The sequence below is a fragment of the Synchiropus splendidus genome, chromosome 11 (genome assembly GCF_027744825.2).
Source record: "Synchiropus splendidus isolate RoL2022-P1 chromosome 11, RoL_Sspl_1.0, whole genome shotgun sequence".
Lineage (NCBI taxonomy): Eukaryota > Metazoa > Chordata > Actinopteri > Syngnathiformes > Callionymidae > Synchiropus > Synchiropus splendidus.
Window position 1 is genome coordinate 11972596 of NC_071344.1, and position 19191 is coordinate 11991786.

Here is a 19191-nt window from a genome sequence, read left to right on the forward strand (position 1 = left end):
CTTTTCCATCCATTTTCCTCCATTTTCTCAGACGCACACATATTCCATCCCTGCGACATTATTCTTTTCATCCATATCTGCTTTCATCTGTGTCCTCTTCACTTGTTCTGATGAATTTTGAAGTCAAGAAAGTTCCCAGCTCTGTACTTGTATCCTCAAACCGCCGTTTCTCTCTTTTCTGGCACATTATTCGGGACTCACTGTTAGCGCTTTTAGGGCTTTCACATTTCTGACGTCTTTGGCCGGCTTCATTTTTCGTGCTTTGAATCCGATCCACTTAAGATTTTCTGTTAAAATGAGGTCAATGTCTTGGCTGAGTCATCAGTTTCCAGTGCTTAGACTTCATTGAACCAATATTAAATTGGTCATACTTTGACCTGTCTAGCTGAGCTACTGTAATATTGATGAAATATTGACCTTCAGTAAATACTGTGCGCATTTGACAACACCAATGCTCAATTATTAACTGCTCTATTAACTTCTTTCTTTTTGTCTTTTTGCAAATCACTACATTATTTTAGGAAACTGGGCAATACTCTTTTATCTGTGGCAAGGTAAGTCATATTTAAAATTAAATGCATGGTTATCAGAGCAACAATAAATCTGATTTGGGCATAAATATATTCTTTCCAACCCAATACTTGATTCCAGAATATTGTATAATATTTTTGCTGAAATATCGCAGTACTTGATTTGTGATATTGTATTGCTGTTTTAAGTTTTCATTTTGGGCAGTGGAGTTATATTATCGACTAAGGTGGCGAGTCATTCCTCTGTTGGACTGCAAAATTTAACTGAAAGTCTCACTGGACTGACATCATGACAATAAACTTGATACAATATGTTGCGGTACTACAGTATCCAATACTTTGATGGGCAATGCTGTATTGTATCATCACTCCTGTATTGGGATATGTATCATATGGCAAGACCCCTGCCAATCCACAGCCCTTATTCAATGTCATGAGCACTGTTTATGTGTGTAGCATGTTCTATGACAACTGTGTCTCTGCAGCTGACGCCAGTGTTCCAACTGCAGACCTGCACTGAGGCTGCTGGAAGACACGACCGCTGTCATCTTTTCAACATCCCTGCCAAGTGTTCGACAAGATCTGTCTCCACTGTCAACTCGAAATAAGTGTAAACAGGCATTTTGGTTCTGTGACCGCTGTATGCTCCTCATTGATTTTGACTGAGAAGAGGCGAGGTGTGTCCTCAAGTGGATAAGGTAGAGGTCAAGAACTGCCCTCGAACTTGGACAAAGAAGGAGGTTCGATCCTTCTTGAGGCGAATTCGATCCTTTCTTTTCTTTTATTGTTGGGCCTTTTTGTGGAAGAAATTGCCTTACCAAAATAACAGCATTAAACTTGACCATGTAAAAACCCGAAAGAACATAGGAAAATGTGTTGTATAAATGAAAATATTTTTTGATGCCCTATGATTCACCCAGGGGAGGAGCTTGGGGTATATGATGGATCATTCGGCCAGTGTTGGTGGATTATACCGGTGAGTGGAAAATTGCTCCTGAAGTAACTCAGACCTTGTTATTTTTGAGACCTCACCATTGTTCCACGACACCTTCGGGGAGGAGAGCACAATAAATCACACCGCTTTTTGAACTTTTCGACGATGCCATCATTCGGGTGGCGCTTTGGAAAGAACCAACACTTTACAACTATACCCTCATTTTGAATAAGTTTTCATACTAATGAGATAAAACCTGCAACACAAACCAACACTGTGGAATATCTCTAATTCTCTTTAGAGATGTTTGTGACCATGCAGCAGGGTTAAAGTTAGTGATGTGCTGGTCAAGCTTCATGAACAGTGTCATCCTAGTGCTATAAGATAGTGGGACTTTATTCAAATCAATGTTCATATCCAAAGAGACTGTCATCTGCTCTGTGAGTGAAGGCAAGTGCCCTCAGTGAAAAGTAGTCATAGTCTGATGAGACTTCATGGCACAGTGTCCGCATTTTCACAGCCCACTAGATGGCACTCTCAGCTTTATGATCTCTGGCTTTGAAGCATAATAAAACCTCGCTCCGAAGAAGGCACTAGAGACCAGCACACCAACCTGAGTTACAGAAGCCTTTTCATATGTTTGGATTTGGGGCCATAGGAGGTTCACACAAGGATACAAATAAAAAATTGACAGATGTTTCCGGGCACATCTTTTTCAAAGGCAATAAAGAGATTCACCAATAACTGATAGCATCTTAGTGACGGTAGACAACGAAGTAGAATCCTAAAGTGTCCAAGACTGACGTGCTTTCTCATTTAGTTAAGACAATAGCAGGAAGACAGAGCATATGTTTTGTTATGGCTGGTATTTAGAATGAACTCCGGAATGTAGGAAGACTGCAATAAAGAGTTGATAAATGTGTGGAGTAAGTATACACTGTAAATCTGTCCCACGCCGATTCACGCGCTCTACTCCACAGATGTACAATCCTCAGTGCAGCATTTCCCACTCCTCATGGTGAGTGTCTCCCGCTCACATCAGGAAGCCTGTTAGGACTCAGACTGACACGACAGCACAGGTAAAGATGATGGGCATCCTCCGTGATTGCCAGGATGTGTAGTGGGAGTCGACAGGCGGGAACAGCAACTCAGTGATGCAGATTATGCACAAAGCCTCCTGTGACAAGTTGGGCTCCACATGTGGGCAGAAACAATCCCAAAACAGACGCTGACATATGTCTACATGCTGTCCGCTCATGCCAGGAGGAGGAAAACAACTGGGTTCACGTGAAGAGCAGTGCAGGATTAGTAATGTTAAAGCAAGTCTGCAGTATTTACAGGAGCATTCCATGGCATTTCAAAAAGTACTCTCCAAGTATCTGAAAGAGAGATCCTGGGACGACAACTGCATTATCTGAATTTTTGCTGAATGACAAAAATAAGGTGTGGTGACGAAAATTTAAATAAATAAAATGAAAGCAAGTGTACGTGTCATGTCTTTATGTAATGCTGTGTGTTTACAGACAGCTGGTTCCTTGAGGTCTCTGAAGTATTTCACTGTAAAACACATGAAACTGCTGGACAACTCCCTTGTGTTGTTGAGAGTTTTCATTTCCTCCCACACTCCCTCTACTGCAGTGGTCATCTGTCTCACTGTGGTTCGTGCTTATGGTTGGTAGAAGTTCCCTCTTCTTCTCTGCTCCTCCTCATCCGGAGTTAGCTTAAACAGTCTTTGGAGCTCATCCGGTGTTTGTCTCTCTGCTAACTTGTTTCATTTGTATGCGCTCCATGTTCCACCTTCTCCTCATCTCTATTTCCATGTCAGCTGTTTGTCCATATTGAAACTCAAAAATGTCACCTTTGATACTCAAATCTCTTTCTGTTTATTGCCAAGGACACATAACCGTCCACCAGTGATGTGTAGGCTATGAAGTTCCATGGTGCACTTTTGAAGGGTTGACAAGGTTTCATGAAACAGTGTTTCTGTGGCCACCAGATGGCACTGTCTGCTGTAAAAAAGTAGGTGACTTGAACAACTAATTCAAGGGAACCTCACATCATTTCTAAACCATGTGCTCCATCTAGTGGCTTCTGAAAAGTAGGACACTGTCTCATCAACCCTGTACTACTATTTCATGATACCTCATCTACCCGTCACTACCGTCCACATTTTGAGTTGAAAAGAGCATACATTTAGGTATTTTTCTTCATTTAGGGAATGACTATTTAACATTTTTACATTTGTATTTAACTTCATTTGTATTGCAATTCATTTGATGATGGATATCAAGTGCTTTTTGAAATTTCAAAACCTTTTCACTAACCCCACCTATTAAACACATTTAGCCAACAGTGTATTTGTTTGTTAAGAAGATTTGGATCTTAAAAAAAAACAAAAAAGGTTTGGCGAAACAGTGACCATATGCTCAGATTGTTTGGTAACACCTGAAACATCTTTATTGTCTAAGTATTTAGCCTAGGTCTGTTTCATAAAGAGACAAGTTTTGATTGAATAATTATTGAATAAAAACAATAAAATAATAATAATAACAGTAAATATTAATATTAATCATCATCATAATTCATGATCATGGAGATGCATCGCAAATATTCATTTTTTCACCATTGTTCTGTGCACTAAATTCAGTATATATATATATATATATATATATATATATATATATATATATATATATATATATATATAGTATATACCGTATATATTGCAATGTCATACTCAAAACAAAAAAAAGAGTGGTGACGGTGACTAAATGACATTGCGCTGAAAAGAGCATTTAAGTTTAAATAACTTCAGGATAAGAGAACAAATAAGGCTGTTCTGAGCCCATTATACAGCAGAAGAGCTCAGTCACCACAGGATTCCACCCGGATGTCTAAGCAAACAAATTCTCACTCTCATGTCTTGGACCTGTCTCGGGGCCTCCACTTTGCAGGACTTGTCTGCAGTAAAGCTAATGCAAAATGCCCAAATAACTACACTGGATTCCCTTCGTACTGAGGGGCAGCTCCAGCCCAGACACCCTGTAAAAACAAAATGATTTCCCAAATCTTGTGAGGAGGAGGTATATTGACCAAAACCCTGATGTACTTCACCACATTCACCAAGGTATTGGAAAGTTTTGGAGCTTATCTCTTAACTCTCCAATACATCACAACCTTTTTCCGCAAAGAGTGATGGCATTTTTTTGATCACTAGAAACAGAAACCCATCACTACTGTGATTTCAAAGAGAAAATCTCACTTTTAAAATGTTTTACAGAAAAAAAAAATACGACCAGGATTAACATGGATTACTGAGGATATTCCTGAAATTATTTCAGACTTGTTCAATGGGATTCATGGTCTCACCAAAAAAAAACAGAATCAGATAATTGCGATTCGATACAGCCTGTCATGCAACTCATTAAAATATTTCAGGTCACTTAGTAAATTCACAGATTCGCATTGACATGGACAGTGCATTACTCATAGAAAGTCAGCAACTAATTCAATTAAACCCCAAACATTGAATCGTGGACATGAGCCGCTTGCCTGTTGTTCGCCGTGTGACAGATCTATACTTGCGTTTTGCTGCCCTTGGCAACATCAAAGCCCCATGATGGAGTTTCTGCTGCATGAATGAGAAGACACGTGCTGGATCATAACCACAGCATCTATTTATACGACGGCAAGTTGCCGCGCCGCCTCAGCACGCCAGAGGTACTACTGGTCAGAGAAGTGATTGTATCTGTGACACAAAATACTAGACCACTTGGTTCTACGTTTTGAAGGATGTGTAAAATATTAGAGTTGCTCCTTTGTCATGCCTGATGTGTGTTGTATTGTTGTCATATTGATACGTTGATAAGTCTTGTTAAACCAACGCTGTATCTGGATGCAATACTAACTTGTCATGCTGTCTATGCTAGTGTGCGCGCGCCTCAACCACCCTAGCGGCGGCACCCTGGTTGTCACGACAACTTCCGACAGGTAGGTAGTTCCTGGTCATCATTTAACTTGCTGCATTATAGTGATAAATAATGCTAGTGTGGCTGGTGGCTCACGTTAATGGTGGTTGTTTCTTTCAATTCATCCTAACCCAATAACTGCTGCCACGGCTAGCTCCCATTAGCTCACTTATAGTACTTGATTTGCTGTTAAAGATGCAGGTTGAAGCCCAGAGACGACTGAAAAACAACCAAAGTATGACCGTGAGTCTCGAGTACAGCTGTGGAAGAGTAGACCTGTGAGGATCAAATACTTATAACCTGTATTTGTAAAATAAAAAAACAGAGTACTATACTTATTTTGTTCAAAAAGTAAGAATACTTGAAGTTTACTTTTGACACACTGCATTTGAAATACCCTATGTAGCACACTGAAGTATTACAGTACACACTGAAGTACTGTAAAAGAAAAAGTAAAAGATATACTTCATGAAACTGACTTCAAGTAGACTTTTTCTGTGGATTTCAAGTGTATAACCTGTATTTGTAAAATAAAAAAACAGTTCATGAAATTGACTTCAAGTAGACTACTTTTTTCGTAGGGATTTCATGTACAATGCCGCCACCTGCTGTCCATATGATCTAATTGTAGTCAGTTATTTCCTAGACGCAGACAAATCCACTAACATCAGTACATTGTACTGATAGACTCATGTGTAGGTTGCTGTAACAACCAGTACTGTCATATCTATTGTTATAACCAATCAATTACAGGATAAAAAAAGAGGCTGACAATTGTTTGAATGATGATGAAATATTCCACTTCCATATCACTATTTCAAAAGACCGTCGCTTGAAAATAGCTGGAGATAAAGGCATACTGTAAATTTACTGCATACTGGAAAAGAAAAACTAAAATATCTTCAGTGTGACCAAACATTTGGGATGGGAGTAAGTCTAGGCATGTAGCAAGTATATGGTGACACCATTGTGGCGGCCACAAAGCATTACAATAACCTTTGCGACGTTTATGTGCTCTACTGGAGATCATCTGTAGTTGATGTTTCCCTTAAATGTTTTTTCCAAAATGAACATCAATCTTTTTATGTATTGACTATTTCTTATACAGTCATTTCAAACGTGCTATCCATTAAATATGATTTATAATTATTACGGATCATAACACGGTCATTTAAATCTCTTTTTTCTCCACTCTCCACCAAAATCAAACTTGAGCTGTACAGATCAACAAACGTACGATTATCCCTCATTGGCAAAATAAGTACAATAAAAATGCTTTACCCAATACAGTGGTACCTCGGTTCTCGACCACAATCCGTTCCAGACGGCCGTTCCAGAAGCGATTTGTTCGAAATCTGAATCGATTTTTCCCTTTACAATGAATGGAAAAAGAAAATATGCGTTCCAAGCCTTAAAATAGGCTTTTGTAGGAGTGAATGTAGAGTGTCTGCTGCAGGTGCGCTGTTCCTCTATGTGTGTGGCCGCTGCATGTGGGAGAGGTTGCTGAGTGAGTGACGTCTCTCCAGAAGTGAAGAGGTGCCCGGTGCGTGTCCAGCTCTGAATGTGCGCTTCTGTGCAGTTTGGCTGTGACAAAGTCATAAACCAAGTCACGCTCTGTCTGCAGCTCACATGTCAAGATGCTGGCTACATTGCAGTAAATAACAGGCGTGAGGAGAGAGCTGCATGTTTCTAGCTGAAAATACAGCCACTATTTTGAATTCGTGTCTGCTATAGACGACAGTATTAACCCTGCAGGGTCCACCAACGCGCAGAAATCACTTACTGAGAGCGAAATTAAGTCACCTCACAATTGTGTTGAAAGTGCGGACTCAAAACTATGTTGCAGTTTTTATATATATCCTGTATTTTTTTCATTTATTGATTATTTTTTCTTTGGTACAGGAAGAAACGGTACTGATGCCATGTACTGATGTTGCATTTTCTCTTGAAAGTCAGAAATAAAATGATGTAGAGGCAAGTAACAGCAGCCACTTAAGTGTAACTACTGCCTCCAGGTGGCCAACAGGAGACGTGGCGCACTGAGACTAAACTTTTGCCTTGCAGTTAAAAAAAAGCAAAAAGCAAAATAATGATAACAAAAAAGTAATGGGGCATTATGTGGCATGGCAATATATCACTTTGTTTTGTTTTTCACACTTGTTGCTTTTTGTGTGTGATTTATGAGTGCGTCAAAGTAAAACATTGACTGTACAATCGTATAACAGATTGTGCTAAAAACAAAAAAAAATACCCCAAGAACTCAAACCTCAAAATTGAGATAAAAGATATTCTTTCGGCAATGAGAGCTATAGTCGGCTGTTAAATGTAACTTCACAAGTAACTTGTAATCTAACTTACTTTTAAATTCAAGTAATCAGTAAAGTAACTAAGTTACTTTTTGAGGGAGTCAAACTAACAGTGGCAACACTGACTATGTGCTTCACAAAGTCTATTTAATTTCCTCTTGTACAGTAGATCAGGAGAAAGGCTGTCAAAGAGTACCGAGAAAAGGTGAGTGATACTGTATGAAGATGCCTGGGTTATCAGAGAAGTCTATGAGGGTTGCTCAGGTTATGCATGAAGAGCGGAACAGAATAAGAGAAGGCTGCAAAGGACCAGCCAGAGGGCTTCCTTTCTGTCATTACGGACAGGTAAAGATTGGGTTTGCTGATGAGATACTGATATGTAGAGTGAGTAGAGATGAGTGGGAAGGGAGGTGGGCATATCATCTGCAAAGAAGAGGACTCAGAATCCAGACAGAATACAAGTGAGCGAGAGAGAGGGTCTATTAGGTTCTATGAGTAGTAGTAGTAGTAGTAGTAGTAGAGGCAGAGAAAAAGAGATGTGTTTTAGTACGCAAGATGAAGAATGAGAGGAAGACAAGGTTTGGATGCACAAGACAGGTGAAGGTGATAAGGTGAAGGAGCCTGATTTGCTGTGACCACTCCTGACACTTGAACATCTCTGGCCTGTTCAGTTCTGTGTTTGATGTGCAAATGAAATATGTAAAGTGAATAGGCAGCGCTAGATGATCCCAGAGAGAATCAACAAATGGAGCGCACATGTAAACTGTGTGCCCTACGTTCCAGTACACAAGTTCATGATGTGCATTGTCTGTCCTTCGCCTGCTTTTTGATCACAGTGGGAACTCCTTCAAGTTTTGCTCTTTGTCCCCGGATGAGAAGACTGTGCCCGGTTCAGAGGAGGAGGTGGTGGTGGTGGTCGGCACTGAGGAGACACAGAGTACGCAGACATCAACGTCAACCAATACATCATTAGAAGGAAGAAGTCATGGGTTTTCATGACGTGCAGACAAATATTTCCATGGAATTTTGTTTCCATGTACGACAATACATAACAATGTGATTCTGAGTATTGACACTGACCACCATGACTGCCTCTCTGCACTGTTTTGGATCGTGCTGGTATCATCAATTGTTTACATTTGAAAACTGTGGACATTTGCAGTTAGTTTCAAAACCTGTTTCACAACAAAATGACCCTCAAAGCGACAAAATGCCAACGGTTGCCACTTGTCCCTCATTCTTTAAACTTGTATCAACTATTTCTTATGACGCTCTTCATCTGTAAGTCAATAGTTTGTTGACAATATACAATAATTTCATTCTGCATATTTATGTATTGTTCCAGAGGCATGTCGGTGAGACAATACAGTGCCTATCATTAGTATTCACCCCCTTGGATCTGTTACCCTTTTAGTGCTTTCATAAATCAATCATGGTCTATAAAATTTGGCTTTTTTTAACACAAAAATTTATCAGAAACAACTCTTTAATGACAAACTTTCTTTAAAAGTTTTAAATGTTTCCCTCCATTTTCCCTTTAAGGGAAGTACCAGATGACCTACAGGTCTCAGACGACTTCCACAGGCAGCTGGTGAGTAGTGGCCGCTTTCGCCAGAATCTGAGAACAAGAGATGTTTGAAAATCAACCATCATTTTGTGCACGTCTGTTCAATGCTGTCATAGCTGACCTTCCTGTTTATCTGGAACACTAGTAGGTTCAGTCGCAAGTGTCCTCTCTTCATCCAGGTCGGTGGATCTCAAAGTCAGAGGGTTACAGGGAAGCTGAAGAGAGAAATTAAGCCCAGTGAGAGGTAAACATTGCCCGTCTTATGTCAGTCACCTGTCCTGCATCCTCCACTTCCTCTTGTTCTTCATCACAAATCATCCCAACCAGTACTGGTGGGATGACGCCGATCTCTCGCTCCAAGCACCTATTTTCTGCCTGCAAAGAACATAAATAAAACCTTCTTTTATGCAACAAACAATGTACAATTTAGAAGCAAAACTGTTTTTGGAAGAGTATCACATCATTTCATAACAAGTGGTCAAAGTCTGGTTTATATTCCGTAATTTCCAGATCATAGAACGCACCTGTATATGAGCCACACTCTCTAAATTATGAAGGAAGAAAGAGGATTTTGAACATATATGAGCAGCACTGGTCTGTGACCAGTGGGTGCAGCAGAAAGGTCAGTGATGTTTCCATGTAGTGGATAGATAACGTAACTTCTGAACGAGTTTTTTACAGACAACCCGGGTTGGCCGCGGACTTGAACCCGGCTGGAGAGCTGTACCTCATCATGGGAAACGCTGCACGGAGGGGGGGAGGTTATATCTACTGCACTGAGTTGCTAGATGGCATGACTCCAATCCAAACATATCTGTGGAGCAATTGTTCACTGATGGCAGACCACATGGTTCAAAAACAACTTCGGAAAACTCCCAAAACAGAAGAGGTGTTGAAGAGGTGATGAAGAACAGGAGTGCACGAACAGCGCACGTGCTGAAATATCCCTTTATTAGACTGATAAACATTTGAATTAGCTATCAGATTTGCTTTAATAATAATTATTAATAATAGATCTGAATATCTGTATATATCTGTGACTGTTTTTTAACTGTTTTCACTAAGGTGATGCCGCAGAAACACAGCTCTCCCAAGGGAAACAATGAGAAAGAATGATTGACTATATTTGATTCACCAGACTATTCACTGAACATGAAAACACTCAGTTTTGCCTGTGACACGTGTGGAACACTACATTCTGTTAAAGCCTTAGTGGCGGTCCGTCATCACTTGAGCTGCTTTTTGGCTGGCAATGACTCCTCGTGCTGACAGAGAACTTAGACTTAGGAATGACTTCCTTAGTTGCTTGCTCAGATGCTCCTTCAGTTGACACTAACCAGCGATTCTGCGAGTAGAGCCATCTGAATAGGAAGACATTGTCTGAGGCACACAGGTGCGAGGCCGCACAACAGGGGGCGATCAGACTCAGGCCATCCGAGACTGAAGTCTGCTGTGTCAAAAGCCCCAATGATGAAAACAAACTCAGCGACGTACAGAGGTCAGAGTGTTGTATCATGCCGCGAATGTGATTGGACTCCAGTGAAATCGCAGCCGTTGCAATGGCATTTGATGTTATTATTTAATAATGCAATACTGATCCAAAAATAGTTTTGCCCTCAAACAAACAAACAAAGATTTATTCAAAATAATTTATATTTGCCAACCACCTCTTGGGTTATTTGGATTAGCGCCCCCTCGTGGAAGGACAGTTCCTCTGCACTTTGAGCCTGGTAGAAGGACAAAGCTCTGGCAGCATCTGATTGAGGGACAGGCACATGAGTAAATTTGTGTCACAGTTTAATGCAAGCAAATAAAGAAAGAAATGCGTTATAAATATAATACAGTGGTGCCTCGGTTTTCAAGCGTCTCGGAATTCGAACAAAAAATTCGAGATTTTTTTGCTTCGGATTTCGAACAAAAATCCAGGACATAACAAGAAAAAACATAACGTGCGCGGATCAATCAGTTGACCCACGACGCATTTTGTTATTGTGTATCAGCTTTTGAAAGCAATATTTGGGACATTTAGATACTCCACAGACATTAATGTTACCTTTAATCCCAGCTTCTTCCTCAAGATCTTTATCTAAAATGAATGGTGTTGTAAAACATGCATTAATGTTTGGAGGGGGTGGTTGCACTCATGAAAATACACTTACTACTCGTACTAACAATCCCTGTTGATGATACAAAAACGCACCTTGTTTCACTGCTCCCTTTTGTTCAGCTATTTTGGACAAACAAGGTGATGTATCCAGCAGGGACAGGTCCTCAGTTGGCAGGCAAAGAGTGGAATTACAGGCCTGTGCACCAGATGAAATGAGCATAGCATGTAGCAGGACCCACAACTAAAAGCAAAATGCAGCTACCTTGAGCCAGTCTTCCATTTCCCCATTCTCATTGCCTTGAAGTTCCTCCCCTTCCATGTTTGAATGCTCATCATAAGACTAGAGAAAGTAGAGAGGTCAGAAAATATAGTAAATACATACAGTACCTTCAGTGGTCCATTAACAGTCACAAAGCCAACTTTTGGAAATGCAAACACTGAGCGAGCTGTATCCCCGTTTCGACTACAATCGTGATATTATAAAAAAAAAAAAAAAAAACATTTCAAGATAGTGTTCTGCACATTTGATAGTATTGTGTGAATGAATCTGACTTTGACTGAATCCAACATTTATATGTTGCAGAGCCAGTGCATCAGAAACTTATGAGACCAGCCTCCAAAGTGGGAAAGTTTGGTGCCATTTCTGCCGCCATGTAAACGCTGCAGTTGGATCTGCTGTGCCAGCATCATATTCATCACAACAACAACGACAACAGTGACTGCTGTCACTCAGCTCCAGTCTTTTCCTCAAAGATTTGTTCAGCTTCTGGACACCCCTTGTTGGCGGCGCGCGTTTGAATGGCTGAAAACCCGATGGTCAGCCCTATGATGATCGACCATTTCATTTATTTCTCCATGACTTCAGTGAGACAGCCAGGGAAAGAATTGCTGGACACTGTGAGTCTTCTGCAATGAGCTTGAGTCATGAGTCACAGTGATGCTCGCTCCGGACTGCAGTCAGCTTCAGAGTAAGGTTGACCGAATTTCCACCGGGGCAGAACAGCATTGTGCCTTGCTCCAATGCCAGCTCCAGTCTGCAGTAAGCGCCAGTTTGAAATCACAGTTACATCGTGGAGTGTAAAGAGGCACAGGGAAGAGGAGCAGAAGAGGGAAGTGCACTGAATGCACCATGGAACGGCAGATAATGATATAATGAATAACCCGGGCCACACGTGTGTTCCACTTTTTTGCGTTGGAAAGATTGACGGCACGCCAGTCAGCAAAAAATACTGAGGTAATTTATGTGAAATACTACAAACCTTTCCTCCCATCATCACATGCATCACCCTGAGAGAAAATATCCAGTGAGGCTCTGAACTTCCAGGTGCCTGGTGGGACATCCAGAGAGGGAAAATCCTCATTTGATGAGCATACCTCATAGCTGCATGTCACTCGGCCCACTGCAGGACAAAGACACAATATTGATGTCAAGGCTGGGTCGCTGAAGATGGTTCCCTTCTCATCGTCCTCCTCCACAAAGTATATCAGATCAAGCTCGTCCTCCTGAGCAAGATATAATGCAAGAAGTTTGGTTGAAAATGCTGGTTCATGCACCACGTTGTTCAGTCATGCGTACTGAAAACTCTTCCGTAGACTTGGTCCTCTCGCTGAACCGCTCATCTCTCTCCAGATCCTGCTCAGCTTGTGTCATGGCAAGGTCAATCCATAGTTCCGTTCCCTCGACTCTTTGCGCCAACAGAGCCAGTCGGGCCTCAGCCTTCACTCTGCTCAGCTACAGCACAAAGCAGTCATACTCAGCTAACATCATGGAAGTGACCAAAAATCCCATCAACAAAATTTTGATGAACCATTGGATTCTTGGTCAACTGTCTTCTGGGAAGACATCAGCATCTTATATATCATTATATAATCAAAATGCATTGTGAAAAGTCATACTGATGACATACTGTGTTTTTTCTGATACTGCTCTGAACGTCTGCAATCTGCTGTTGAACTTTGCGTCCAGCATCTCCGGTCAGAATCTTTGCTCGACTTGTCAGCGTCTCCAAAACCTGTGGTGGAAGACCATAAGATCAGACTGAAAATGTATAATAGTAGCGATAAAAGCTCATTTCATCATATAATCATATCATCAGTTTGAGTGTTGGAATTGAGGACATTTGTGTGAATTTATTTCATTTTTTTTAATTCAAGGCTGTTTTGATATTTGGCCCAGATGAGTGTGAGATGACACAAAGCTGCCACTGTGCTCACTTTCTCTGCTTGTGCAGCCATCTTGTAGTCATGTGAAGCTTGAGCCACCCACTTCTTGGCCTCCTTATTCAGCCAGCTATCCTCTGCTGGACCACAGATGTCTTGAAGAACACACACCTGAACACACGTCACGCAATAACCATCTCTACTGAGAGTAAGGAACACATTAGAAACACACCTGGTCCTGCGGTGTGGGCTGAAATGTGTATTCTGTCGTCCTCTTGAATGAATCTGAGTCTCGTAGAAACTGTTGCATGTTTGTCTCTCTGGCTAACTGGGTATAAAAGAAAACTCATAAGGGGTTGTGTAAACTAAATATCTTTTGCATTCATTTCAACTTTATTTGTTCAATGCACATCCTAAAATATATTGTCAAAATGTCTCAACCTATTTTCCTAGTGGTAAACAGCTATCACACCTTAAAATATATCCAATATCCAATTGCTGCAATGTGCAGAGAAGGAAGAAATTGTTATAAAATGTACATCCCATGCTCTATTTGTCCACAAAAATATTTCATAAATACCTTTAGAACTCCATCCCACGCGCTGCGGTAGTTTTTGTGTGTCGTCAGGCACATCTCCATCTCTGTCTCACACAGCAGTGAGAAATGCCTAGTTATACTGTCGAAGATGTCACTATTGATTTGCTTCAGTAGGAAGACAAGACACAGCACCATGATTTCAATTAATTATATGAATAAAAATGTATAGTAGACGGTGCTAAAAGATGTATCTAAGCTAGGAGATCCATCTCTCTCCACACTATTTTCGACAATCTACATCCTGACCATGTGTAACAGCAGTTAATTCATGGAGTTCTTTTGGTAAAAGTCGCTCGTAATTGGTCAAAATGCACCTATGCATTGAGCAAATAAGGGATAGAGACGCGACACACATACACGTTAGAGGTGCGAGTGCACAGGAGAGAGAAACAAGAGCGACAGAACCCTGGAGGTATCTGTTGAGAGATGATACGCTGGTCAGGTGAAGAAACCGGGAAAGAATGAACAGTGTAGTCTGACAAAAACAGTCTTTCATTTTATGCAGGCAGCCCTACGGTGGCCTCAAGTGGACAAAATGTAAGTCTCACGATGGACAGAATCATGAGGTTTGAGAATGAAGAAATAATAAGGACAAAAGTTGCTTCAAGTCCTTTGATTTGACACTGTCAGTTTACTTGTATGTGACGATTCTAGGCAGATATTTTGAATATAATGCATTATTCAGCGACACATATTTAAGAAATCTATACAGTTCATAGACCTTTAAAAGGCTTTTATTTCATTTCAGACATTCTATTCCTCAGTGTGAATTACGCAAATTGCTATCCCACTGCTGGTTTAAACATTTACAACGGTCACCATAGCCCCCCTCCAAACCCAAAAATCTAGGGGACACACAACAACGTATACTCGGACAGTAGAGCCCATTCTGCTACAAAAAAACATTTTTCCTTAATGCCACGTTCAGCTCCAGTATCGTGAACTACTAACTACCTTTATTTCCCACATCACACCCTTGAAGTATCTCCACGTCCAGGATGGACATCCTACCTGCATCATGCGTGGCAAGCCTTCAGTGTAATAGTGGCGCTCATGGGTGTTCATTGCTGCCAAAGTCAGTAAGTATTCATTACGAACTTCAATCAGGAGTTTGTCGCACTCTTTCGACCTGGAACACAGCTGCAGCAAAAGCTACCTTTTTATTTCAAACCACTGCAAAATGATGCTAAATGTTGCAACATCTTGCAGTTACCTTTGACGCCATTTTATTTTGTCCAGATTGAAAGTTGAAACTCCCACTTTCATTTTTTCTTGCTCTGAAAAACAAATGGAAGAGAAAATCGAACATATGTTTTGATTTATTTACTTTATTTTTTTGACAGCTTATTGAAAATTTTCTCTCCACTTTCACGCTTACATGCTACCTGTACATTCACAGTGGCAAAAAAATAAAAAATTGTATAATAATAACTGTATAAAAATAATAATAATGTATACCCACCCTAGTCTTGACAAAAATGTGAATACACAGACAAACTAACCTCCTCTGTGAATCAGCAGCTTTTTCTCGAGCAACATTGGCTATGTGAGAGAGTTGTTGGTATTGCTTCTTGATTCCATTGAGCTCCTTTAGAGCAGCCATTACTTCGTCCTGTTCATTCTGCAGCTCCTTCAGACTCTATTACACAGGTCACGTGCACACAACAGAATTTGTGAAAAGGGAAACTAAAAATCCACTTGCATGCATCATGCCTCACCCTTTTGACCTGCGTGTCCTTGGCATTGTGAAGAGTGTTGCAAATGTGTTCATTCATTTGCCGGTAATCTCCTGCAGCTGCCAGATGAGATGCTGCAGACTTTGCTGTTGCATCCAGCAGAGAGCACCACACCCCAGAAACACTAGTGGCAAACACACAAATCCAAGCAATGCTCTGGTTGGATGTTTAGGTAAGACATTCTAATATTCACATTCTGTAAAAAAAAAAAAAAAAAAAAGAATCAGATAAAACTTTATTGCCAATGGCAGTGAAAATCCCACCAACTAGGAAAGTGCTACATCGTGCAATGATGAACCAAGTTAAAAAAAAATATATTAAAAAAAGAAATGATGTAGGTTTAACTACAGAACAAGTGAAGAGCTCTAAACAAAGTGTCACCATTTGCTGACACAGGTGTGAGTACCCAGAAATATGAGCTTCAGACATTCCTTTCTGCCAGTCTCTCCTCTGGAACTGCGACGCCAACTTTTGTAACGCCTAAAAAAAGAAAAATAGATTGATTGAAAAGTGGAACCTTTCCAAAGGAGAAAAAAAAGAGTTACAATCTCGCAAACTGATCGTATTGGTTGCTGAGTGGCACTCCAGGCTGCAACCGAGGCCCAACCCTCCAATGGATCACAACAACAGGGAATGTTTGGAACAACCAGCCAGGGCGGCAGCATGGATTCATGGTTTGTCTTGTCAACTACCCAGAGTCTCTTCCTTTCCCGACAGCCAACATGCTGGGAAGACCCAATTACAAAATAACTTTTTCTTTATGTGGTGCCTTTCAGAAAGTTGTCCACTAAACTACTGACAAATGATCTTGCCAACAGCAAGATCCCATCACATGAGACCAATGAAATTGACATGCGCTGTCCACATGTATTCCTATGTCTTCTTCTTCCCACTTCTGTTCTGTATATTGACAATAGCACAATAAATGATGATGGCGGCTATATTCAAGTTTTGATATCACCTTATTAAAACCAAAGCTCTTTTTAAATATTTGTATAAGAATTTAAGTTTTATAAGAATTTCAAGTCCATTCAGAGTAGTGGAAACCCTGGCCATTGCGCAGCTAAAAACATCCCTGAACAAAAGCAAACAGATGCTTTTGTTTGCTTTTGTTCAGGGATTCCTCCATGTTTGTTGTTGTTGTTATCATCCTAGCTGCCACGTGTCTTGTGCATCAGTGTGAACAGTGGACCAGGAACTCATGCACTTACAATATATATATATATATATATATATATATATATATATATATATATATATATATATATATATATATATATATATATATATATATATATATATATATATATATATATATAGGGTGTGACCTTGACCTTGACCTTGACCTTAGGGTGTGTGCATAGCTTAATAAATGCAGGCTTTGCTATTCAGAAAAGGCACCATAATTCTAGCCTGGAAGTGCTCCCAACTCTTGCTCCTTGACCTAAAAGACCTCCTGCTCTCGAAAAATGAGGCGGAGATTGATTGTCTAAACCCCAGATGAATTTGCAGTGATGTGGGGGAACACAGATCCACCAAATGCGGCAGAAGCACCGGATGAAAATTCACTTTCACTGTTCCAGCTCAGTTGCTGGTGTTGCAGCTGTTGCACACTTCCATCAATGACATGGCCATGTAGATATGAAAAGTGCCCGAACACACACCAGTGAACCGAATAAATACATTTTAAAAGTTTCTTTCCACCTCTAGTGTCATTTGTGGCACATGCGTCGCATCGCTTCCAGACACTGATGTTTTTGTTTTTTTTATTTTTCTATAAATCCCAAACATTGCCTACTGGGTGGCATACACATTATTGTTTAAATTAAACACAGCACTCAGGCCTTTTCAATCAATAAGTTCCAGCAAAAGACCAGAATAGTTTCACTCACCTGACCATAGTCTCTCTCGATAGATGCCCGCTGTTTACTGAAGGACCTTTGCAAGCAGAAGAGCGAGTTACACCAGAATTCCATGCATCTATTCTAAAGGTCATTGTGTGCATGCTTTTGTTTTAGCACTATCTTCTTAGAAAAATAAAAAAAAGAGAACTTGACATGCAAATATTCACTGTCCACTGATCTAAATAAAGCCAAGCACCTGATGTCCTGCAGTAGCTCAGTGCTTTGGTGATGCTTTAGAAGAAGTTTGCGAACTTGCTCTGCAAACTTCAATTTCACCTGCTGACATTCAGTCACCTGAACACAAGGCAGCACGAGTACAATATAGGGATTTGAAGCCAATAAAAAAGAGTCAAAGCAGACTTTTGCGGTGACTGTTATCTGAAGAATAACGGATATTCAACAATATTTATTCAAATCCAATGTGCCTTACCTTCCTGCAACGACGCTGCATGGCTGCTGCCTTTTAGGTCAGATTCAACTGACAGTGTATGTGTCTGTGGTTGTTTTATTTATCTGTGTATCTCTGTGGGGGGAGGGGGATGAACATCCTTCCTAGCTCAGCCTTAATTTGGTTTTGTCATTATGAAGGCCCGCAAGGACCAGTGTCAGTCTGTCTAAAAGGTTTAAAAGCCTCCATGTGTACGCCGGCCAGCGCTAATATTGAATTTGATCAAAATAGCACCCTATTTTAGTTCCTTTTTGCAGCTTCACCAATCGATCGGCTGACCGATTTATCAGCGCCAATATGGGCATTTGTAACGTCATGGTGGTGGTCATTTGATAATACTGACCGCCTAATAGCTGTTCACAATATGTAGACCCATGGTGTTAATCTCTGCGGAGAAACAAGACCCTTTACATAAAATCACTGTACCGAATTCAAGCGAAAGCTAACAGGAATCAACCTCAGGCAAAACCAACGCTAATGGAGTTTATTGTTTGGGGCGGGCAGCCAAGTTCTATTGTCAAAGATTGGAGCCTACGGCAGCTAAAAGCACACCTGGACCCCATATACTCCATGGTCATGTAGTCGACGAAAAGAGGAACGGTCTGTCCGATATTAAGGCAACATTCTGGTATTTAAAAAGTGAGGTGAAGCACAACCGGTAAGCAGTTGCAGCAATTTCTCGGCTTTGCAAACTTTTATCGAAGGTTCGTACGGTACTACAGCAAGGTTGCTGCACCTCTCAGATGTCTCACCTCTCCCTAAAGTCCATTTGTCTGGACTCCGGAGGCTCGGACTCGGACACTGGGGCGGAGGTTGGGGTGGTACTCTCCTAGCGGGACCCTTCCAACGACAAGGTCCACCCATGTGCATTCTACTCTACAGCTAAAAGACTAAACACTCATCAGGCCAGATGGTCTCCAGGATCTAAGAACG

At 40.8% G+C, this 19191-nt stretch overlaps 1 protein-coding gene across 1 annotated transcript; it reads right to left on the minus strand.

Moving 5' to 3' along the window:
* Window positions 1-8585: 8585 nt before the first annotated feature.
* LOC128767048 (F-BAR and double SH3 domains protein 1-like) lies at window positions 8586-18309 on the minus strand. The gene is made up of 22 exons (XM_053878747.1): window positions 18241-18309; window positions 18007-18104; window positions 17799-17844; window positions 16313-16386; window positions 15889-16030; window positions 15673-15809; window positions 15384-15447; window positions 15182-15310; window positions 14153-14275; window positions 13805-13900; window positions 13627-13743; window positions 13320-13424; window positions 12989-13144; window positions 12787-12915; window positions 12672-12740; window positions 11675-11752; window positions 11506-11608; window positions 10970-11061; window positions 9579-9680; window positions 9427-9520; window positions 9301-9356; window positions 8586-8660 (listed from the first exon to the last, which is right to left on the minus strand). Exons 1-22 carry the CDS (start codon window positions 18259-18261, stop codon window positions 8586-8588), a joined length of 2106 nt encoding a protein of 701 aa, XP_053734722.1. The 5' UTR covers window positions 18262-18309.
* Window positions 18310-19191: the final 882 nt, after the last annotated feature.

Coding starts and splice junctions, on each gene's coding strand:
- LOC128767048 (XM_053878747.1), bottom strand. CDS start 18,261: ATGCAGCGTCGTTGCAGGAAG. Junction 18,105..18,240: donor TGCAGCGTCGTTGCAGGAAG/GTAAGGCACATT, acceptor CCTTGTGTTCAG/GTGACTGAATGTCAGCAGGT. Junction 14,276..15,181: donor GCTTGCCACGCATGATGCAG/GTAGGATGTCCA, acceptor TTCCTACTGAAG/CAAATCAATAGTGACATCTT.